General features: G+C 45.6%; 1 protein-coding gene across 1 annotated transcript; it reads right to left on the reverse strand.

The window, feature by feature from the left end:
- LOC142590299 (sodium-dependent glucose transporter 1A-like) lies at window positions 1–24,937 on the reverse strand. The gene is made up of 5 exons (XM_075702311.1): window positions 23,778–24,937; window positions 8,170–8,263; window positions 6,964–7,090; window positions 5,135–5,293; window positions 1–1,412 (listed from the first exon to the last, which is right to left on the reverse strand). The coding sequence occupies exons 1-5, from the start codon at window positions 23,846–23,848 to the stop codon at window positions 364–366; spliced, it is 1,500 nt and encodes a 499-aa protein (XP_075558426.1). The 5' UTR covers window positions 23,849–24,937; the 3' UTR covers window positions 1–363.
- Window positions 24,938–25,334: the final 397 nt, after the last annotated feature.

The raw sequence follows: 25,334 nt of genomic DNA on the forward strand, positions 1-25,334 counted from the left end.
GCAGCGGGAGCACCATGAAAAGGATCAAAGGGAATCTCTGATTTCCGACAAGTCGGCTTCTTTTGAACGCATTGAAGTACTTTTCTGATACAAAGTATTTCCACAAAAGTCTGTTTTAACTTCAAGATCAGTTTTATACTTTGATAGTGTTTCATGGCCCCCTTAAGGTCAAATCATTTAAATATTCCAATGATAGTCAATTGTACGTTGATACATGACAGCTAATTGGTCTTTTTCTGAGGTGGGCTGATACCTTACGCATTTCTTTAAGCTAATGTACCGCACCGGAGTAGTTCCACAATCATTTATTACCTCATTTAAGAAGAAGAGAATCTGCGCTGCAGTCCATAACACAAACAGCTTTTAGACGGAAGGTGCCCAGTCATCTGGGCTGTCGTCATCGACGTTCACGACAAGACCCCCCCTCGTGTTCGCCATGGGCTTCTTTCTTAGATACAGGCGCGTACCAATAAATATAGCTACAGCTGCCATCACCGCTCCAAAGCACACGTACAAAAATATGTTCGGGCTGGTGTCCATGAACTGCCCCACAAGGAGCGGCGGTGAAAGAGAGCCAATGCCCGCCGTAACCACCACGAGCGACATCATCTTGTTGCTGATGTCGATATGCGTCGCAACCCACGCCGTCATTGCTGCATTTAGGGGTCCCTGAGCAATGCCCGCAAGGGCGCTTGCGGTCCACAGTGCGATGGCGTTGCTGGAGCCCCATCCCACTAACACTGTAGCCGTGACGACCAAGACGACGTGCGAGCCAACCAAGACATGGAAGGCCGACACCTTGATTGTTACTATCGCGGCGGCAAGACGACTCGCGGCGAAGCAGAAAAAGTAAACGGCCACCAACTGCGACGCAAGTGGCTTTGAGAAGTGCAAGTCACATTTCACGGCGAACGTTGGCAACATCTGCGACGTCGTGACCTCGATGGCTACGTACACGCACCCGTAGGCGCACAGCATTGCAAGCGCTACGCGGGAGAAGCTTCTGCTACCAGACGATTCTTGGAAACCCGAAGGCACGTCATTCTTGACATTTGTCCTATGTGTTCTGAAGCTGGCGCCGTCGATACAGTACAGCACAACCATGGAAGTTACTAGGAATAGTTGGAAGCCGCTGGCTATCGCAAAGGCGTAGTGAACTTTGCTGCTGCCGTCGTCAGCCGCTGTTTCGTTCACACTTTCCACAATAGCGAGTGGCGCAACGTCGGTGGTGTCGTTCGAGGTTACGTTCACACTCGGTATCGTCGAATTGGCAGAGCCGCTGCTTGGCGTAGACAGAAAAGGTCTCGCAACGAGGGGCGCCAGGAGGCAGCCGACGCCGAAGGCTAGGTGAAAAGTTTGCAGGGCAGGGCTCGAGTTTCGGGGCCACATCTTCATGATCCACACGGTCGCACCTGGAAGCAAATAGTGACGGTCAGTTCGTCGGTTCAGTGCTGTTAGATCACTCATCGTAACATCACTTAGACTGAGATAGTGAGGTCCCCACTTTCACTCACAGAAAACGTGAATATTAGTAAAGAAATATTGTATTTTCTTATTTAATAATTATACTATGAGGACCACATTCATTGGATAGGGTTAGAGCAAACAAAACTACGTCAATAAAATTTGTGACTCGACAGCGATTGATACCGAAGACAAGGTCTTCTAGGCCCCATTAGTGCCCCGGGTCGTTTGTTGTTCACACTTGACTACCTTCGGGGCCGACCCATGCTTTTAGACAGCACTATTTCTCGGATCGGCTCATTTATTTCGTTAAAGAAAACAAACACACACATCCAGTTGCGGCTTTAGGCGCGTGCAGTTTAAACGAGCGCAACTGTGTTTTATTGCGGCATTTTTGCACTAATTACGCATTATTACTGTTCCGTACAGAAGTCTACGCTAACTTGGTGCGTTTTTTTCGTTGCAAGCTTCATAATAAAGCCATTTCTTGTGTCCCATATGCATTAACAGGCCTAAAATCGTCTAATTTGATGAGACAGCTGTGGCCAGATATCCAGATCCCATGTACCCCAAATTTATATGAAATCTGCAAAAAGGACCCTGTCTTCGAGAATGCAGTGAGTTAGAAACAACAAGTACAGAGGCGTCTCATTGTACAATTCGCCTCTGTTTACGAAGGCAGTACAACTGCCGCGCTTTATTTCGCAGAGCCTGCAGCACAGCACTTTATTCGAATTCATTATACGGCGGTTTCGACGTCTGCACAACTATTCGTGATTAATGTGGCGGTGTAGTGTATTACTATAAACCCGAAAATGTCAAATGCTGTTATTCTCTAAGCGACTCTCAGCTGGTTGACCAACCTGTTTTACGTGAATTACGTACTTACCATGACTCATCAAATCACATCCGAGGGAAGAACAGACATGTTTCAGTGGGTACTACCACACATTGGTATCTCAGAAAACGAGGCAGTTGAGGCTCTAGCGACGTCAGCGCACAACCTCGCACGACTTCACTGATGGTACTTTATGCAAATTCGACGACGCTACAGTGCTCATACGCCACCATGTACAGCACTCACGCCTAGGTGAACGTGTCGCCAAGGGATCGTGCCCTGCATCAATCGCTGGCCGGCCTTTAGCTCACCACACTAGGGTGCGCTAATTTCGCAGATCGCCTTGACCGACTAGGACGCGCGCCGAGCCCTTCGTGCCTGGTTAGTGGACACTACAGCAAAACGCCCAAACACTTACCGCCAGAATACCCATCTTTCCACAGCTCTCGCTGTGTGTTGTTGAACAAGGTCTGCATTCTTTAATATGCTCGAATTGCACTTAATGATGCCTTATTTCCGAAAGGTTGTGTTTCAACTCGATACGAGGTTCACAAAGATATGCCGTAATTCTTGTCATTTCTACGGTACTAGACTCTCGTCTCTCATGCTCTTAATCTGCGTGCGGTGTGATTTGCTTTGATTTGTTGTAATGCACTTTTCTATTCACTGTTCCGTACTCTATCTCTTACCTTTATTTATCTTTACTTTTCAAGACGGTGGGCATTGCTTCAAACCTTTTGCGAAACAATTGCTGGCCTGCTTCTCTTTCCCTGTTTGTGCTGTTTATGTACGAATATGTTTAAATACTACTACTACTACTACTACTACTACTACTACTACTACTACTACTACTACTACTAATAATAATAATAATAATAATAATAATTAATAATGTTATTATTATTATTATTATTATTATTATTATTATTATTATTATTATTATTATTATTATTATTATTATTATTATTATTATTATTGTTGTTGTTGTTGTTCACAACATTCTAGAGAAGCGGTCACCGTAATACATAATGTAAATAAGTGCTGTTGGTTACTAATGTAAAGGGCACAGCCATTTGACTACACAATATTAGCTCAAGCTACTCGAAATTGGCCGTTATCATTGATATATATATACAGCCTCTGAGACAAGGCTATTCGAGTCAATGTATCAGCTAGGGAAAAAAGGCTAAAGAATGTATATTTTTCTATTACCAATTTCGTATCCAAACTGTGTTTCTGGGGCGATAAACTTAGATTCCATGCAGCCGAACAAAATAAGACACGAAATTAAAGCAAAAATTCTGTATTTAAGCATGCTGTATAAAATTGAGAATAGTGCGGCATACAAAGACAATGAAGAACGACGCTAACAGCATTTTACTCGCAACATAAATTTCATTCGTGTAAAGACACGTTAAAATGCATGGACTGCACAGGCACCAACTTGAACAAAAGCGGGACACTCCGCACTGGATAATACCACACAAGAAAGCCAACACGAAAGATTAATCCGAGAAAAGAAACGTCACAAACAGGGGACGTTTCAACACGCTCACAGGAAATTCAACTCGCAGCGCAATAGTCCCACCGAGGGCTCACTGTGGCATGACTCTAGGGCTGCTTGAAAGAAAAAGAAAAGGCATAACGTTCTTGTCAATTTTACGCGGGCAATGTCATACGGGCTTACGGTATCGTGCCCCATCGCCCTTTTCTGTTGTTGTATTAACAGCAATACTTTTATACAAGAAATGTAGGACGACGCCTCGCCGACGCCACGCGCACTCGGCTCACCACGCTTACCTCTGCTGGCACCTGCGCACACCATCGGCGCATGCGCGCATAACTGGTAGGGATGAGCACCTGCGGTGTCATTGTGGGGCCGGTTTTGCGCAATCTCGTGGGGTGCGAGTAGACCGCGTTACGGTATTCGTGCGTCTCATCTGTCCTGCTTCACAATGCAGCCGAGAAGCAGCGAACTTCAACCACAAAAACGAAGAATCTCTCGACAGCCAAAATGTCGTTAGTAGGCTCCGATCGCTGCTACCAAGGAAACAACGTAAACGAAGGTGATTTTCAACAGATGGTGACGAACCTTCGTGAAAATATCATTCTAGCCCTTCTTTCATGGTAGGGTATGCAAAAACATCGTAGTTTCGTATTCTAATGCAAGGGTTCCAACGACGACGCCTGGAGGTTGAGTGCGGTCCACGTGGTCCTCTTTATCGTCAAACGAGCATCCCCGCTCTGCTTTGAAATTTCACAGCGCAGCACTGGTACAAGCCAGATACCAGCTCCACGTGACCCAACGTACAGCATGAATTCGAGAGCCGCGGTCTATGCGGAAATTTCTGAGAACGCGCTCACCCGAGAGCACAACACCAGTCACACAGGAAGGAGGGACTCCGATTTTCAGGACAAAGAACGAACATCTTATTTGCCTCTATAAATACGACAGCATGTGTCAAAGTAATAAAATGCAGTTGTCAGCCGCGCTTTGTGCTGCCGTTGCGCACTCCAAATTAATATAATATTTGGGGTTTTACGTGCCAAAACCACTTTCTGATTATGAGGCACGTCGTACTGGAGGACTCCGGAAGTTTTGACCACCTGGGGTTCTTTAACGTGCACCGAAATCTAAGCACACGGGTGTTTCCGCATTTCGCCCCCATCGAGATGCGGCCGCCGTGGCCGGGATTCGATCCCGCGACCTCGTGCTCAGCAGCCCAACACCATAGCCACTGAGCAACCGCGGCGGGTGCTCCAAATTAACGTGAACCAACTATCCCCGTACTATTGTCATGCGGATTCGACGCAGCATTCCGTTAAACTCACCTGTGCCAAATGCACCCAGGCTGAGCCCTTCGAAGAAGACCATGACATGCGCCAAGGCGAGGTGGCCACTGATCGGAATCATGAGCACAGTGAAGCAGGTCAACGACATCATGATGATCGATATCACCTGCGTGTTGTACCTGTCGTACAGCTTGCCCCCTGTGAAAATGGCCGTATGACAAGAAAAACAAATTTGCAGACCACACACACTGTAAAATTGAATGTAGTGCGGAAATTATTCCAGTTATCTGGTTATCAAGCATCGTTTAGATACCTGCAAAGCGCTACCAGATGGTCGAACATCACACCACAATCACTTTTATTTTCGCAACAAGATACACTTCGAAAAAATAGAATTATAGTAGCCAGAGGGCAAAAGCTGCTCTCTCGCTGCTTGAGAATTGTCCAGCCACCCATGCAGCAGCAGAGACATGCCGCACACTCCTGTCTGCTAAACAGGTTCGTCCAAATTGCTTGCACTGATTTCTGGTAAACGATATGAGTTACATTGTTGAGCTCTTCGCCAACAAAATAAAAAAGAGAGGCATACAATAACAAACGTGATAAATGCATCGGTAAACACATATGGGAAAAATATATAACGGAACAAGTTCGCGTGAAATTATCCGACAACGTTATATAAATACTTGATGTATATGTTATTTCAGTGTAGGGCGAGCAGTTGTGCGTGCGAGGCGAGCTTGTGTACCACGGCAGATGGAAGGCGACGACGATTGCTGTGACAGCGATGGCATGCATCATCACGACTGATTTTGCGTGCTGCCGCGAATAAAGAATTGCGCGACGTGCTGTACTCCTGCAAGTCCAACATTGAAAAGGCGTTTTCTTTTTCCTTAAATAAAATAAAGCATTCACACGAGCGGTGAAAACTCTTCGTGGTAGCATTGACTACCTTTCGCTGAGAGCTACAGCGCGTGTTCAACTCCCGACCACATTGATTGATCGCAATCTAACGAAGCATGACCAGAAAGACGCTGATCTACCTAAATTTTGGTGCAGGTTGAATCAAAATCGTTCCGCAGCCCTTAACAACAACGCGTAACAGTCGGTCGGTCGGTCGGTCGGTCGGTCGGTCGGTCGGCCGGTCGGTCGGAGGCAGTAAAATAAAACCAGTGCATCAAGCTATAAAAAAGCAATGCGACGTTGAATATGGATGTGTACATGTGTGAATATGCAAAACTGCAAGCGTATTAGGTAAATGGCAAATAGATTTCACAAAACACTGCTTGAATTCATACACAACAGATACATACAACATAATATGCATATACCAAATATTATGCCCCAAGGCAAATCTCTATCAGAAAGAAAAAAAAAAGCAAACAAACAAAAAACTGCTAGTGCTCTGAACGTTTAGGATGCTTTTGTGCACTCAGAGAAGGGCACTGAATGACAACGCTTTCCTTGAGGTCACCGGACTGCACATTCCTTTACCTCAATGAGTAGCCGATAGCATTCATGCTCATTTCTCGCGGTGAACTGTGACGGCCGCAGAATCTAGAACATGGTATAGGCAATTTATACATGGAGTTCACATGAAAATTCACACGCCAGCGTCTAATTGCGGGGCCAGGAATTCTGTGTCCATTGAATGTTACCTTCAGGAGACACACAACATGCACATGAAAACAGCCCGCCGCCCCCCCTCCCAATAAAATTAAAAAAGATGAAACGAAATTAGCGATGCGACCTCTACCTGTAAGGACTCCTCCCAAACAATGCTATGCCAAACTTAAAAAAAAAAGAAACGGGGAAAAAATGTCTTTACCTATATGTCCGGCATATCGGCTGATGCCGGCTGTACTTACCAATGAGAGATCCAAGCAGGCCCCCGACACACCGCGTCGTGATCATTTGAGAGATGGCTGATATGCTGCTGTCGTATATTTCTCCAAGATCAAGCAGCGCCACACCACTCAGAGCAACTATGAGACCCTAATAAACGTCGTCAATGAAACACAAGCGCGCTGTATGTGCACGATATTAAACAGCTCTTATTTCACAAGAAAAAGAACAGAATGCTTGCAAGGTATACCAGAGTTGTTTCCCACCTTAGATATAACATAACTGTTCTTAAATATTTTTAAGCTCTTCGATTAGTGAGCATCAGTTGTCCGCACCTGTACGTCTTCGTGCACCGCTATCAGACATCCCTGGTGTACACTTCGGATAAAAATGTGGCGTAATGCACCAAGCCATTCCTTTCGTCATGAAAAAAAAACAATATGTCATCGTCCCATACTTTCTTTAACTACGGCAACTGTACTCCTTGGCACATTTGAATTAAAAGGTTGTATTATTTCGAAAACTCTATGAACCTCCACAAACAGTATGCGGCAGACTAAAAGCCCGTGTCGCTGGAATGGTGTGTGCTAACTGTTCAGAAAACACAATTTGATAATGTCGTTTAACGTTTAAATTTCATTCTGCCTAAATAATACAAAGTGAGAAGCCTATAGATAGAATTTACTGCTATGTGGCTTAAGAACGCGCCATGCGACAGTCTTCGTGTTCATTTCACAGACTTTAGCAGTTGCTTAAGTACACGCTACTCGTTGTTGGTTCTGCAAGCAGTATGACAGGGCAACCTACAACAGTTTAGATATCAATGCTGATAACCCGCCATTACGCTGTTGACAAACACTGACTAAGCAGTGCTGCCTCAGATGAACTGTTGTGTGGTCGATGCTGCTAACATCTTCGAGGAGAGCTCACTGAAATATTAACCATCTTCCAGTGTCAAAGCTTTAACCTTCAGAAATTAAAAAAAAGAAATTATTACGCGATTAAGACCAGCATGATTCCCATCTGACATTGATCACGAACTAGTCATGACGCGGATGACTAACATACCTGAAACGCTGGCGCTTGAAACTAAATCTTTGTTCCGCAGCCGATTAACAGAGAATCTTCAAGGGCAGTTATCTTAGATGTTCAACCACCTGTTTTCGCTAAAGCTCGTCTGATGAAATTAGGAGGATTCGATTACATAATAAGATAAATAGCATACATACCATTCCAAGGTTACCGAGGCTCACGTTGCACGTTCGACCCACGTTGAGCAAGAATGCCCTTCGGGAACTACATATCACCTCGGAAACTTCATCGCTGTAGAATAAACGAGGCAATTAGAGTGATATTGCACAACGAAAACAAAAACACGTTAGAGTCAATGTCATTGGGCGTTTTTGCGAAGCATTTGCCTGTAAGGCAGTGTACATACTCGCTGATTCAGCCCGTACGCAGCAAAACATTCCAGAGGAAAATTCGCATCGTACGATTCTTCGACTCTGTTAGGTATATAAACACCGTAGTTGCGCTTCATGATGATTTTTAGAACTGCGCTTCGTAATTTGAGCGAACGAAGTGATGAGTGGGTGACAGTGCTATACTCAACCGGTGATTATGCCATTTTCTTTTCCTGAATGCTTGGAATAAGCTCAACACATAGCAGTAAAACGTCTATAGCTAAAGAAACAGTGTGCGAAGTCTGGCATTAACAAAGTAGCAATGACATGTGTGGGATACGTAGCAGTAATTAAGGCAGAGCCGAAAAACGACGTGAAATAAATTCTGGACAATAAAAGAAACAACGGTGCGGGGCATTTAAAAGCTACGGAGAGTTGAACCATGCCTTCGGCAAAGCAGTACCCAGAATTAAATCAACCTTTGTGCTTGTGTTCTTTGTGTTAGTGTTTGCTTAGCAGAGCAAATGTATCACAACTGAGGCGTCCGTTTCTCTACTACTGTTCCGTAGAGAGTGGACGGAGATTGGACCCTATGTAGGCACTTCTGCACTGATGAAACGGAAGTGTATCTGGTGAGAAAGGAAATAATCTCCTTCACACCGTTGTGTTCCTACCTATATAGCGCACCCCTCTCCGGCGTTGTACTTAACCACTGCAAGGAGACGCTTTAACTTACGAAGCCATAGACGACAAAACTGAATCGCATTTTGATTTTGGGGCAGAGCTACTGAGAGCTTCCACTTTTCGAAGAAAGCATACCTGTTAAATGCCAGCAAAAGGTGATCGGGAGTAGATGGCATTGTTATGTTACCAAACGTGTCCAACCTGCCGCGAAGCTTCTCCCAAACTATAAAATGTGTGCTCAATTCACTACTTAGTTTAATTACATTTTGGTGGACAAACAACCATCTCAGCCAGTTGCCACTTGACAAACGTTAATTAAATAACCTATAAAGCTTGACGCCCCGATGCTAAAAAGCGCTTATGAGAGACGCCGTAGTGGACTGTATCGATATCAATGAAATCAAACTCACATCTTCAAAATTCTGACATATCACGTGAATACAAGAGCTGGAGCTTAGGAGATGGTTTAATTGCAGAAAGTTCTTTCTAGCAGGGATATTTTACAAATCATCTGTGTAAGACTGTTCTCTATATTTTTTTTATAAAAGCTACGCCGTCCCTCGCAAGTGTTGCGCGCCATGTAAGTCGCAGGAGGAAAGCTAAAGAAATCAGTTACGTTGAATTAAATCAACCAGAGAGAGAGAGAGGGAGAGAGAGAGATTAGAAAGTTTAGCCTCCACAGAAGACGCAGAGCGTGTATCTGCCATCTTATTCCCTATCCCACAAATCGGATAATATCAGATATGAGAAAACGGCCCTCTTGGCTGCACCACCTTTCACCGTCTGTTTTCCACTGAGCGATACGGCAATTTTTTCTTCTTTTCTTTCCCCAAATGCAAGGAATTTACTACTTACTGCATGAATATTTATTGTCCTTGAGAAAAATTTACGAAGCCTTTATTTAGGCGAGATATGTCGAAACGAAAAGAATTTTTGAAAGAAACGCAAAGTTGGGATTTTGCATTCAAAACCCGAGGACACTTATTGTGAGTTGCGAATGCAAAAGCACTAATTTTCAATTTAGCGCCACTGAGCGGTTCTTCGAGTTATGAACCCCTCGTAGGGCAAGCGAGCGCGTTGAGACGCTTGGCGCGTTTGGTTTTGCCTTCCGGAGGCACAGTTGGAACGCAGGCGAGAGCTTGCACTAGGGAGCCTACATGCATGCAAGCAGCGTTTGCATGCAGGCTCCCTAGCATGCACGGGCTAGGACCGCGCGGTTCACACAGGCTTCCGAGAGCGACAGCGAGGGTGATGTGGCCCCGGCGATGCCTCCTAGATAGCAAAAGCCCGGTGCACTTCGGTCCGTGACGTCATGCTACCTCTCCGGGCTGCCATAGAATCTAATGAGGACGCTCTCGAGTAAGCCGGGGTGGCTTTGACGTCACTGCTTTCGTCCCTGAAATTTCGGTCCAAGTAGCATGACCTCATAAAGCAGAGCGCATAAAGCAGAGTACACAGGCGTACTACCTTGGAGGCGTTGGCCGCGGCGATGCCCTCTCGCCTGACGCAACACCTGGTGCTCTACTGTGCAGCTGGTATTCCCCATTCGCCCGCTTTATACTCCGTCGAGGCGCGCTCGTGCTGTGGTCGTTGCAGCCAACGGGAATTTAGGTTCCGTTTCGCTGCTACAGAGGCCGGTGTTTTTCGCTCAATGAGCCAGTTGATGCTTTAGCATCAAAACTGGCGCGTATCATATACGATACCCCATTGTGTTACGTGGGTATCTTGTGACCACGGAGAAAAGCATTCCTACAGCAGTAAACCTGCAAACAATATCCGAGCCAACGAACAAAATATTAGACATTGTTATAAAAAATGAAGCGCATCTCTCCTTCTTGCTGTATGCGTACAAACTTCATAAAATTTTCGTGAGCACCCATGATTGACTAATTCGCAGCAACAATATCTAGGCCGAGAACTTAAACACCCTTGCTTTTATAGGAACATACTTAAATGACCCTTCATCTTCATCACCCTTCAAAAAAAAATAAAAAGAAAGCAAGTCACTGATTCTCAGGCCGCATGTAGGAACTATCAGAGGGGACAGATCAGCGCGAGGGCACGCCGGATACTTACCGAAATCAACAGAGACCTTGACATCAGGTATACCCAAACGATAACATGGGCCCCGGGACACGAGGGTGTTACTGGGAACCTCCATGCAGATGAGGCGGCTCGAGGTTTTACTAATTGCCGAGCTGCCCATGGCAACATGGTGGAGGACCCGACACCCATCGATACAAGTTATAAAGCGATCTTGCAACACTACAAGTAAATCAGAAGGCTCTACGCAGCCCCGCATAGGAACCTTTCAGCCGTGGACTCAGCGACGTTACACAGACACATACATAAACCTACATAAGTTGCACATATGCCACCCAACAGCATACAAGGACATATGCCCGTGGTGTGGGAGCACACCAACGCTCTACCACATCACATGGGAGTGCACAGCTCACTGAGAAGAAGAAGATAATAATACGAGAGCGAGGTGGGAGGCATTGCTATCCAGCTCCGCCCTCGGGGATCAGCTCAGGCTCGTCCGCAGGGCAGAAAGGATGGCGAGGGCCAGCGGTGCCTTGGAATAGGGGCCCGACCACACGGCGTTACCCCGTTTTAGGGGCAACGAAGTTCTTTCTACGAATAAAGTTTTGTTCTGCTTCTTCTTCATTGACGCACATGTACCTGCTTTGCGTACCGTATTTATTGGAATGTAGGTGGACCTTTATTTTAGAAAATGTTGCCCAATATGAGCTGTCCACCTATATTCGTGCCCAAAGAATCTCGACCTATATTCGTGAACAAAGCTATCAAAGGTACCAAAGCGAGCAAAGTACCGAACTAACGGATATTATCCGTCGTGCCTGCCGTCTGCAGAATATTCACACCGGCTTTAAGAAATACTGCACGTCCAACGCACTCGACGGCAACAAGGACGACGTTCTTTGGTATGCCGAGGATTCCTGCGAAGCATTCGACGAGGATGACTTCTCTGGTAATTTCGACGAGGATACAGCTTCTGGCATAGACTGGCATCGAGCCTACGCTTACTGTAAATAAAGGTGTATCATGATGAACGTTTCTCGTTCTTCTAAAGAAATGGGTCAGCCTATATTCGAATTATAATTTCTTTATTTCACCGCGAGTTCAATACCGCGAGCACGAAGAGTTCGCTTCTCGTTGCCAGTGCTCTTCATCACGCTAGCGTTGTGACAGCTCGTGGTCATCGAGTGACATGTGTTTATATATTGCCTGTGTGTGCGTCACACCAAGCTTGTCATAGGCGTATCCAGCGGTGCGTCTGTGTGTGTGGGGGGGATGGGGGGGAGGGCGATGCCCCTCCACACCTCACTACACACACAAACTTGTGAAAGCGGGTGCTGTCGGCTGCACGCTGATAAATCCAACAAAACAGCAGTCGATGGCAAGTTTTCTCTCAGAATTCCGCCCACATACGTACAGTGCTCACGGAACGAAATCCGACACGGAGCATTTAGTAGAATCCTGCATATGTGCAAAGTACGCGAGAGCACCATGTCATGTCGCTAGGAATTTGGTCACCAAAAGTAACGAGGACTCCTATGCGGTACGCGGTAGAATTACGTCGATGTGACACGAACCGCAGCCGGTGGAAACGAAAGTATGCGCATTACTTAGCCCTAAATTGATGCGTTTCGTTCCGTTGGCACTGTACATAGGTCTCTCCAATACTATTCACTGCGTGCTTGGAAGAAGTATTGAACCTATTAAACTGGGAAGGCTAAGGAGTGGGGATCAACATTGAATATTTCAGCAGCCTTCGGTTTGCAGATGACATTGTCCCGTTCAGCAACACTGGGGACAAGTTACAACATATGATTGGATACATTAGCAGAGAGAGTGTAAGAATCGGGTTGAAGATGAATATGCAGAAAACAAAGATAACGATCAATAGCCAGGCAAGGGAACAAGAGTTCGGGATCAGCCAGCCTATATAGAGTCTGTCAAGGAGTACGTTTACCTAGGTCAATTACTCACAGGGAACCCTGATCATGAGAAGGAAATTTACAGAAGGATAAAAATGGGTTGGCGCGCATACGGCAGACATTGTAAGATTCTGACTGGAAGATTACCATTATCATTGAAAAGAAAGGTGTGCAATCAGTGCATTTTACCGGTGTTAATTAACATATCGGGCAGCTAGAAACTTGGAGACTGACAAAACAGCTCGAAAACAAGTTAAGTACTTCGCAAAGAGCGATGGAACGAGGAATGTTAGGCGTAACGTTAAGAGACAGAAAGAGAGCGGTGTGGATCAGACAGCGAACAGCGATAGCCGATATTCTAATTGACATTAAGAGGAAGAAATGGAGCTGTGCAGATCATGTAATGCGCAGGTTAGATAACCGGCAGACTATTAGGGTTACCGAAAAATGGCCAAGATAAGGGTAGCGTATTCGAGGACGGCAGAAGACTGGTGGGGTGATGATATTAGGAAATTCACAGGCGTTAGTTGGAACCGGTTGGCGCAGAAGAGGGTTGATTGGAGATCGCAGGGAGAGGCCTTCGTCCCCCCTGCAGTGGACATAAAATAGGCTGATTATGAGGTAAGATTTCTTTATTACATAACCGCTGTTTGGCCAGCTAGGATCGTCCTTCGGTTGTCGTCGCCACGTGCTGCAAAATATTGATGCTCAGCACTAAACAGTTAAGGGTTACCGTGCTTTGCGGTGCGAGACGCCTGCAGGACGCGCGTTGCAAGCCTGTATTGCTGAGAAAGCTGTTGCTGGGCAGTACAAGTTTATCCTAGCGCCCTTTGCATCATACCGTGTTTGTCGGTACCGCCTAACCTAACCATCTTTCAAAGCACAAAATCACACTTGCTTCTTATAATTTAGCGGTATTTAATTAGTGTTGCCATATTAGTGACTTTTTGTCTCCTAGCGGCAAATTTTCTGTCTAGCGATACTGTCTTTAATGAACAATTGCGGTTTTTTAACGACTTAAACGTTAAAAACGTTGCTTGAAAATGGCCTTCTATAACGCACTTGATTATTGAAGAGCTGCATGTAAGTGGCCGAAACTCGCTGAACGATGCATTGGCTCCGTGACCATGATGAACCAACGGCTGCCTTCACACTGGTAGCCTTCACATTGTGATTCTGTTGGCCAACATAGCATTCACATTCAAAATGTGTTACGCACTCAGCGCTCACAAAATGACGTTCATTTATTATTTTAAAAACCTACTTGAATGTGTTCAAGCGCTGAAGATTCTGCGGTGTCGCTAAATCCATTCTATTGGTAGACGTGCACAAGCGTGTCAGAGAGCTAATTTACCAAAACCAAACGGAATAAATTTTGTGTGCAGATTTACAGCACATTAGGTGAATAAGACATATCGACTATGTAGAAAAGGCGTAAATATCGGAACAGCTGAGCTCGCGTTCACGCGCGACTGAGAGAGAGAGAGAGAGAGAGAGAGAGAGAGAGAGAAACTTTATTTTGGTTCCTTCAAGGATTTAGCGTCTCGAGGTCTCGGTCGTCTTGGGCGCCGGCGACTTGGAGCCTCTTCCAGCAAGGGTGGGCCCCTATTCCAGGGCTCCACTGAGCCTAGCTACCTGACTAGCGTGCTGCACTAAGGCCCTTTGGGCCGTCAGCTCGCAGCTGGTAAGCCGACTCTCCCATTGCTCCGCACTCGGGTTATTGTGTTGGTGGAATGATTTATTGTGTTTACATTCCCATGTGACATGGTATAGTGTGGGTGTGGCCCCGCACCATGGGCAGGTGTCTCTGTATTGTGTTGGGTACATTTTGTTCAGGATGTATAAATTTGGGAAGGAGTTTGTCTGCAATCTGCGCCAACTCGTTGCTTCCTCCTGCGTTAGAGCTTTGTGGGGTGGGGGATATTTCGCTCTCGTCCCTCTGTATAAGTTTAAGATTTCTGTGTATCCTCCCTCACAAGCGTGTGGGTGACACTCCGGGGCGCGCGACTGCTCTGCTCGGCACGTGGTCTCTCGAGCTAGGCTGTCTGCCCTTTCGTTACCCTGTATGCCTGCGTGGGCCGGAATCCAAATTACCTTGTGCGTAACGTTCCTCTCGGCGAAGTTGCCTCCGCCAAGAATTCTGAGGGCGGCTTTGCTAATCCTGCCCCTCGTGTAATTTCTGCACGCTTCCTTTGAGTCTGTTAAGATGTTTAGAGGCCTGCCTGTCCTATATCCTTCTACTGCCGCCAGCGCCACGGCAATTTCTTCGGCCTCCGCTGTGTCGGCTGCCTTTACCGTCGCACATGTGATCAGATTCCCGTCACCGTCCACCACCACCGCCGTGGCCGTGCGCTTCCCTTCTCGCGGGTACGTGGCAGCATCCGTGTACACCGTGTTCTCTAGTAGCGCGAGTGTCTTTTCCACGTATTCGGCTCGCGCCTGCCTTCTGCCCTCGTGGAGGTTGGGGTCCATGTTCTTAGGTACTGGCCTAACGCTTATTGTTTTTCTTAAGCAGTCGGGCACGTCTGCGTATCTATCTACGTGTCCACTCGTGTCCCGTCCCAGCCTAGTCAGGAGCGCTCTCCCTGCAGGGGTGCTTTTGAGTCTGGCTTTTTGCGTTTCAAGCAGGGCTTCCGCCAGTTCGCTGAAAGTGTTGCTGATGCCCAGTTGGAGCAGTTTTTCGTTTGAAGTGTTTTTTGGCAGATGGAGAGCCGTCTTGTATGCTTTCCTGATTATCGTGTCCGCCTGTTCCCTCTCTCCTTTGGTCATCGCGTGGTACGGTAGCGAGTAGATGACTCGGCTGACGACCAGGCTGCCGACGAGTTTGAGTGTGTCTTCCTCTTTCATGCCGTATCTTTTTTGGGAGACCCTGTTGATCATCCGGCCCACCTGCTCCGTCACTTTGCTCAGCAGGCTGATGGTGTGGCTGCATTTTCTGCTGCCCTGTAGCCACATGCCCAGGATTTTGATCATATTCTTTTCCGGGATGTTTTGACCATCAAGCGTTACTTCCAGCGTTGCTTGGGTGGGGTGTCTAACTACTCTCAGTAATTCGGATTTTTCTGTGGAGCATACCAGTCCCCTCTCTCTGGTGTACTTTTCGACACAGCGCGCAGCCTCTTGTAGCTTCTCTTGTTTTTCTCCCAGTGAACCTTGCGTGACCCAAACCGTGACGTCGTCCGCGTACATCGCGTGTTGGATGCCATGAATCTCGCCGAGTCGTTTCGCCAGGCCGATCATCGCCACATTAAATAGCACGGGCGATATCACGGAGCCTTGGGGTGTGCCTCTACATGGTGTGGAGAAGGTGTCGCTTCTCAACTCCCCCAGCCCTACCGTTGCCGTTCTGTCGGTTAGGAAGTCCTTGACGTAGTCGTGTACTTTCCTTCCGCAGTTGGTGTTGTTGAGGCCCTCCATTATGGCCGCGTGGCTGACGTTGTCGAAGGCGCCTTTGATGTCGAGCGCCATCACAACGTTTTCACCCGCCTTGGGCATTGTGTCGAGTACCTCCTCTTTGAGTTGCAGGAGGACGTCCTGCGTCGATAGGTTGGCCCTGAAGCCATACATGCTGTCAGGGTACCACCTCCCGTTCTCCAGGTGCTGCTGGATCCTTTTGGTGACTATTCTCTCATACAGTTTTCCCAGGCACGACGTAAGGGAGATCGGCCTGAGATTCTCGATCTGTAGTTTCTTGCCCGGCTTGGGTATCATGACCACGATGGCGTGTTTCCATTCCGCCGGTACCTTCCCCTCTTGCCAGAGCGTGTTGAGGTACGACGTCAGCTGATCGACTGCCTCGTCGCTTAGGTTTCTTATGAGCGAGTTTCGAATCTGAACAAATCGCTTCTGTTTCTCATGGCTTTCGCACAAGTCAGTACTTCATGGTGGCTTTTAAGTAGATCAAGGGCGAAAATGTGGTATTTGACATGTACAAAGCCCGAGTAACTGTCATCACCGTGTTAATAGCATGCGGTCAAGCGCGTTCTACAGAATCTATGGTTCTCCTACCGCGAACATCGAAAAAGCACAAAAAAATTAACTTTATGTGTAGACCAAGTGCATTTTCATGCTGGGGAAAGCTACGTTGCTTGTGTTTTTTTGCATTGTGCTGTATTTGTAAACTTCCAACCTGAAGGCTTAAGAAAAAGTTAAGCTGTTATAATCCGTTATGCAAACATTAGAGGTGGGCGATCGAATATCGATTTTTCGAATACGAATAGTATGTGCCAAATATCGAATCAAATAGACAAACGCAGACACGCATATTTACTGCAGGAATATTTATTTTGGTATAATTAGCAACATGTTTGCACTGAATAGACGGTCAACTATCACGGTCAATTCGGATCGTTTTAAACGCAAAATCACTACGACCGTCATGACAAGCGCCTGTGTCGTGTGCCCTTTTCTGCGTCCCGTTATATGCGCTGTTTGCTAAATTAGGCATCCTGAAAGGAACGGCACGAATAGCCACTTGAGACCTTTAGAGCCTGCTGGCAAACAAGCGTTCTGAGATGACAGGCTGCTGTATGACCAACTTTTTAAACACGCAAAAATTAACATTTCTTGAGAAAATATCAGTAGTTATAGAAAAGTAGAAGAAAAAGCTTATTAGGTATTAGTGTGCCCTAGACACAATAAAGCACCTGTTACACCGCTGGTCGTTAACTAAAAGATAAAACTGCTACACGACTAGACTGCAAGAAAGATTAATTGGCGGGCCAGAAGCGAAAACAATCAGTTGTCATGTATTGGACGAAAAGAAGGGGAACCGGAAGCCCGGGTTTGTAAGGGCAATGCTCTTGTAAGTACAACTGCACATATTTGTATGTCAGGACCATATAAAACTAACAGATAAGGAATAAAAGAAAAAATATGCATAGGGGAAATTATTTGTAGTTTTTAAATGAGATGTAAAAATGAAAAGCTAAAAGCTAATTGAGGAAAAAAAAAACAACCTGCTGACGGTGAGAGCGGAACTCACAACCTCCGCATTACGAGTTCGTTGCACCACTAATTGTGCTACGGCGACGGCAGTTCCCGCGTCCATGCATTCTTGGGTATTTATGTATGTGTGCAAGATTTAACCTAAGGAGTGTTAACGAGCGCTACACTTCCACCGCAAAACCGAACACAAAGCTTGCATTAGCGCTTTTGTTTCCGCACTGCTTGAAATTTTTATCTCTCTTTCACTTCTGATAATTATAATCTGCGATACTTTGTTCAGCAGGTAGAGAACAGCAACCTGATTTTAACGGTCGCTTGTTGCGAAACATTTGGTTAATTTTGATATTTGAAACTACCGCTACTTGTATTCGAAACAGAATATTCGCCCACCCTGTAGCAGATACATTAGTAAAGGTAAAGGTCCCTATAACATGCTAGTAAATTCACTGTTTTCCTTCAGCTACACGTAAATTAGAACAACATGAAACGTCTAGGTAAATGATTTACTTTGCATTAGCTTACATTAGGCTATTTCAAAGCACCTACGTTTTGAAACCCACTTCACAGTTGTAGCAAGAATTTTAGGGACTTTCTTGCCTCACTTCAGAACTTCAGGGACACGTTTCAAAACACATTGGCAAAACTAGGTTGTTATGGTTGATTACGTGCGATTTAATACCAGATCTGTCAATGACAAAGATAACTTTTACTGACGAATTTTTCAGCAATTCTTATTGTAATCTCAATCGAGTAATCCGCGAGGAAGGCTACCTTTACAGTACGTGCCACCTCGGCCCGCTCTGAGTTTCCTCCGCCCAGTAATGAACGTGAACCTCTGAATAACCTCCAATGAATATTTTACAGTAAATTAACATGTCATTAACAAATTAAATAAAAGAACATTCTATTGTTTATTGGTCTGCGGCGGCTAAAGCAGCATCTAGCTAACCCCTCCCCCCCTCCCCTCCCAACCGTGCTGCTCACCGGCTCACTCCAGTCTCAATCGTCACTTACAGCGCATACATAGACGGAGGACAAAAATCCTTGCCTGCCTCATCCATCCTTCGAATGGATGAGGCAGGCAAGGATTTACCGTCTATCTTTAAGAATTCAAGTGGATCAAGGACCCGAGAGCCGTCAAGTCAAGGCCAAGAAACGGCGTGAGCTGAATGTACTTATTGATAGCACCCTGGAACAGAGGTGGCAACAGACGGTAAAACATACCAAAAACGAGCATGTACTGCAGAAGTCAAACGGGCAATTTATATGCAGGTTCGCAGTAGTGCAACTTCTATATATATATATATATATGCAGGGCGATCATATTGAAGTTGTACGGAATTTTTGAAAACCGCAGAAAGCGTAATACTAGTCCTTGAGCTGGATTATTCAGAGAGGCGGAGATTACTTGCTCGTTCAATGGAAACACATTATCAATTAACGAAGAGTTCACTAATTATATTTCGCAATAATTAATTTACGGCGCATATTGAAATTTATGTGTAGCCGGTGGGCTTGCAAGAGGGCTCTACTTGAAATGAATTTTCAGGATGACGGCTGTTTGGAGATATGCGCCGTCAAACACCGTAAAAAAGTGCTGTTCCATTCACTTTCGTAAGAGAGAGAGAGAGAGAGAGAGAGAGAGAATAACTTTATTGAATTGGGGAAAGTGGGTCAGGGGATTAGGACCTTGATGGGTGGTGCCCCAAGTCCAGGGCTCCACTGGCTTCTGCCGCTAGCCGAACGTGACCAAGAAGAGCCTTCTGCACCTTCGGGTCTGAGCTGGCGAGTTGTGCCTTCCATTGCTACAGTGTGTTAGGTGGATTATACCTAACTAAGGAGGCATTTAAATTCGGCGGTCAATTTTGGCATCCCTATGAGATATGGTACAAAGACGGTGGCCAGTCGCTACACCACGGACAGGCTCGCCCGTACATCGTTGGGAAACTTTTGCTCAATCTTAATCAATTTGGGTAGACCCCCGTTTGAATCTGCGGAGATCTGTTGCGTCTTCCCCTCGCTAAGATGTGTGTGGGGCGCCGTATCTTTGCCGCATACTTCGCTGGTGGGCAAGAATATCGCGTGGTGCCATACATGCCGGATCGTTATCCTCCTCCTCGCGACGGCTTTCCTGTGAAGTGGCGGGTTGTGAATGGGAGGGGGTGGTTACTCCGCTCGGTTCTCTTTCATGCATTGAAGTTACAAAAGTAACTGGAAGGCAGATGTATTTCGTTCCACACTTTGGGAAATATCTCGAAACTGGTGTCATTCTGGAAATTGATTTCAAGTCGGTATGTTTCGCTAGCTCTCCGGCTACAATTTGTGAGTTTCAATATGTGCCTCAAAATTAATTAAGGAGTGAATTAGTGAGTTGTGCTAATTAGTAGAATACGATTTCCATTTCTCATGCTAGTAATGTCTGCTTCTTCGAATAATTCAGCTCAAGGACAAGAATCATGTTATCTGCAACTGGCGATAGCTAAAAATTCTGTGAAACTCAAAAATGACAACCCTGTATATATCAGATGAATGTTTTCTGGATGATCCAGTCGATTTAAAACCACACAAAAGGAAGAAACGAATGTGCGAAACGTTCATTTTTTTCCGACGCTTCGACCGGGGTCTGGCATTTGCTACTGAAATCTCTCTCCCTCCTCATATATATAGCGAGAGAGAGATGGCTTGTCAGCCCCCCCCCCCCCCCCCCGAAAAATAGTTGATGCGCCGCTGTTTTGAAAAAAGTTGCGAATACATTTATTGTCCTGATCAATATTCACCGTGACGATAGGCACGCACATTGTCGCATCACCTCTGTTATTAAATGCGTAAGCATTTCTAAGTCTAACCAACGAGAAATGTGTCCGTCGCGTAAGACAATGAACGGCTCATACCCCCTTATACAATGGCTCATACGCCAAGAAATTAACGAAAGCAGAAAAAAGAAGCGTTTTTCAAGGCGGTCTTTCCATTACGACGACAGAGAAGCCAAATCCTACGATGTAATGATGACGTGCAACAGAGCCAGCTGTGGAAGAAGACGATGCTCGAGCCATTGCTAATGACGACAGTTCTTGCTCACGCAGATTTGTTAACGCGCACGAAAAATGCATGGCATCCTAGCCATAACTGGTTTCGTTGTAATAGTATAAACAGTGAACACATTATATTCTACCACAATTTGTTCGCTCGGGAGGAAAGAAACATTTGCGCTCCTTCAGAAAACAAGCAATAACTGAATGCATATACTATATGATAAAACAATTAACGCTAGCTTCACAGAACAACCTGAATGTCCTTCTTGTTCTAAACATTGTCGTAGGTTGATAAACAGCAACAAACACCCTGGAACGTTTTGGCTAGTGACTGCAAGTGTAAACAGTTTCAAAATAACCTATTTATTTACGAACTTTTTTGGCGTTGTGTGACAAGCTGTTGGCATGTTATTTTTTAATTAAGAAAAAGAAAGAAGATTATTTACAAAGTTACGGTCGCTATGTATTTTGTTGCTGGACATGACACAGATTCTGAGTAAAAAGGTGAGATTTGCCTTTCCTTTTATTTTATTAGGTTGAAGAATTTATCAGTGTATGGTATATATATGATGTGTCATGCGGTAGGGGTCAAGTATCTTTTTAAACAAATAAGAAAAGTGTTACGAAATTCATGCTGGAGCAAGTTTTTGATCCAACGAAGCTGTATTGATACACAAGGTAATAAAACTGCTCCAATTGACGCCCAACTCAAGCTAACGTTCGTGAAAGAAAACGGCTAATATTCAAGTGAGTTGTCTAAAATAAAAAAGAAAGCACACACACCCACGCCATTCATAGTGTCAACACTCCGACCTATGATCTGGCCGAGCTAGATGGTAAAATTAGAATAGCGCGTACCCACATCCACGTTATCAGTTTCTGGCAGCCATGTATGTGTCCCCCGTGCGCAGCTGTTTTGAAACGCGACGTTTATGGCCCTTTATTTACGCTGCACGCATTTTCCCTACGCACGCAAAAAAAGAAAAAAAAAAGAAGGAGCTCTGATCTCCATAAACAGGACACGAGGCCAGGCTATCGCAATCCTCATTCGCAGTCATAGAACTTAAAAAATTCGGATGTCGCATTTTTTTTTTTTTTTACAGCGCTCGGTAGATATTTCATGGGAGTGTCAGCAAATTATTTGTTTGTTCTCTTTGGCGAATCACAGTGTGGTCCAATCGGCCGAATCTATTTCGAATTTTCAGCAAACACTGTTGGCTTTTTTGCATGCAATGGCCTATAGATTTCAGCTTTCTGATATATGGCTGCTATGGGACTTTGAAATGCGAGAAGATCAGCTTTATCGCTTCCTGCCGTGTAGTGTTAGAGCCCATTCATACGATTCCAGAAGAGAGGTAAGTAGCGAAGAATATCGCTTTTTGCTCATAAAGCAGTGCAGTATATTGCAATGGTTTCGTGAAGATAATCTATTCTATCTTTGTTTGCTTATATCAGATGATAATAAAAGGCTTCGGTTCTTCACTTCATCACTTCAATTGCTTTGTATCCAGTGCCTTGTTATCTGGCGCATTGGTTCATCACCTTGTACGTTAGACAAGACTGAAACAGTGCTGTAGCTCTTGAAGTGATAGATGATTATATATATATATATATATATATATATATATATATATATATATATATATATATATATATATACATCAGAGTCGAAATCATCTTGGCATTCGAAAGCTTTAAGCCATAATCTGAAAATTACTGCAACAAAGTTTAAACTAATACTGTATCGTTTAATAAAAGACACGCAGAAGACACAGCACCAGAAAACTTTTCATCCTGTCTCATGTACATTCTAAGCGCATCGATTATTTTGTTGCGAATAGGAGTTGACATTATGTACAATAATTGAAACTACCTCATCTACGAAACTTTCTTGAATGTATCTATACTAGTCACGAATGCTTGTCCATGAGTGGGCGTGCCGCTTGACTAGACAATAGGAAATTAGTGTCAGGTCGCGATTGCGCTCACGTTCCACATTTTTTTTTTTGCATTTTACTGTTGGCTCATGTATGACCTTGTCCTCATCGCTGCGTTACAGAGCTTTGCTTACTACTTTAGCTGCACACGTGCCTCCCGGAAAATAGTTTATGCCCGTGGCATATTTACGGCCGCTCTTCTCGTCAGTTATTACTTCGGCGTAAACTTAAGACGGAATAATAGAGACCGCTGAGGGCACCTCACGATCAGTGTGAATACGGGTAAAAATTACGTTTCGCCTCTATATGGAGCTTCGTTTACTAAAGACTGATGATGCAATCTCTTCCCTTCCATCAGAAAGGAACAGAACAGTTTATGTGATAGAATAATTACGTTAGTCTCTTTTTGATTTGATGTCCGGTTCACACATTATTTATATGGGTTCTTGAAAGTGTAACCAAACTGCCTAGTGTCCTACATTTAGAAGGCTGCTATTTCAAACAGTGCAAGTGACAACGTCTTAAATACAGGTCATATATATATCTTGTCGTTTATGCATTTTCTTCATTATGAATAGGTAATTACATTCTTGACCACAATCAATTATATTTTAATCAATTTTGCTAGGTTTATTTGCTGTCAGAAGGCGTATTTCTTGAAGTCCCCAAATCCACAACATTGGAGCTGTCGTTACACAGAAAACAACTAGATAAACGGTTACCAAAGTATGAACAGAGAGGAGTTACGAATACAGGCTGGGAACCGCACGCTTTTCTGTTAAAGAATATGAGGAGTTACTGCGAACGAAATAAGTTTATTCCATGTAGAACACTAGGCACATACGGATTAAACAAGAGAAAAGACTTACCAATCACCGACAATGGTCGGCTGCGGCTGATAGCGCACGTCCGTGCGGTCTCTTTGTGGACTTTCACTCATCTTTAGTCACGGCATGAATCAGGCTACAATCCGACTAAGGGAGCCCGCCAGAAACCAGACAGGCGGTGGCAGGCGCGACACATGCGGAACAAAAGGCGCTGTAGAAAAAACTTAACCCTCGCGTAGCTCCACAGCAAGAGAGCAGCTGTGCGCAGTGAACAGAAGAAAAAAAACGGATTCGTCACCCGCTAGTGGAATGCAACAGAGTAGAATAATTGCCGGAGAGTGATAGCTCAGTGGGAATACAACCGCAATAGGAAGCAGAAAAGGAGACCAGTCTATGGAGTTGCTATGGTGTTCGCGTTCAAATTCAAAACAGTGACAGGAAAAGAGACGTCGGTAGAGGAGGCGGAAATGAGGTACCTTCACTGACAGACGTTCGAACGGGAATCACCTGACTAGTGACGATGTCACCGCGCAATGAACAAGAAAAGAACTGCCATGTCCGTGGTAGCCGTAATAAAAGGCCTTCATGTCAGGGAACGGAGTTTATTTCAAAGGGACTTGGGCTCAGCGCGCCACGAAGTCGTCTTCGGTTGCTCCCTGTCGGTCTGTGTCTTAAGGGGGCCGCGGCCGGGGAGAGGGTCAGGATACGGGGAGAGAATGCGCCATTGGCGGCTGGTGCGAGCGGAAAGAAGGGGATCTCGTGGACCCAGCAATTCCTCCACCCTTAGTGTTGCGCTTGGTAGCGCTCCAGAGGGTGCCTCTGCTGTGTCGACTTTCGCTGGGCGGGCGCCATTTTGTCTGAGCGCACCTGCGGCTGGTTTTCTCCGCCGGATCCGCTGGCTGCGTCGGAATGCGCCGGGAGTGTCGGTTCAGGAGCGTCACGTTCCTGTGATAGCCAAGCCATGTTGAAAGAAGCCTGCGGGCGGCTGCCTCTGGCAGTGTGAGACAGCGTGGAAGGTCTACACGGGCTTCCGAGAGCGAGAGCAAAAGTGACGTAGCCGCGGCAATGCCTCCTAGATAGAACAAGGCCGGCGCACTTCGATCCGTGACGCCATACTACTTTGCTCGGCTGCCATAGAATGTAATGAGGATGCTCTCGAGTAAGGCGCGGTGATTTTGAAGCCAAAGCTTTTGTCACGGAACTTGCGGTTCAAGTAGCATTCCAACAAGCCTACTGTATATCTAGGAGGCGCTGGCCGCGTCGATGCCCTCTCCCCTCACGCAACACCTGGTGCGCTACTGTGCAGCTGGTGTTCCCCTTTCGCGCGCTATACTCCGTCGAGGCGGGCTCGTGCCGTGGCGTTGCAGCCAACGGAAGTTTAGGTTCAGTTTCGCTGCTACAGAGGCCGGTGTTTTTCGCTCAATGAGCCAGTTGACGCTTTCGCATAAAGACTGGCGCATATCATAAACGATGCCCCATTATATTGCAGGTGTATTTTGTGACCACGGAGAAAATGATTCCAACTACAGTAAGCCCGCCAAAAATATCCGAGCCAGCAAAAAAGAATAAAAAAAAACGAAACATTGTTATTAAAAATGA

This window comes from Dermacentor variabilis, chromosome 8, assembly GCF_050947875.1.
Source record: "Dermacentor variabilis isolate Ectoservices chromosome 8, ASM5094787v1, whole genome shotgun sequence".
NCBI lineage: Eukaryota > Metazoa > Arthropoda > Arachnida > Ixodida > Ixodidae > Dermacentor > Dermacentor variabilis.

Bases quoted from the DNA above. Each gene is read 5' to 3' on its own strand.
- LOC142590299 (XM_075702311.1), bottom strand. From the start codon at position 23,848: ATGAGTGAAAGTCCACAAAGAGACCGCACGGACGTGCGCTATCAGCCG. The intron at 8,264-23,777 runs GTAAGTCTTTTC...TTTATTCTACAG, and splicing joins CCGACCATTGTCGGTGATTG to CGATGAAGTTTCCGAGGTGA. The intron at 5,294-6,963 runs GTAAGTACAGCC...CCATTTTCACAG, and splicing joins CCTGCTTGGATCTCTCATTG to GGGGCAAGCTGTACGACAGG.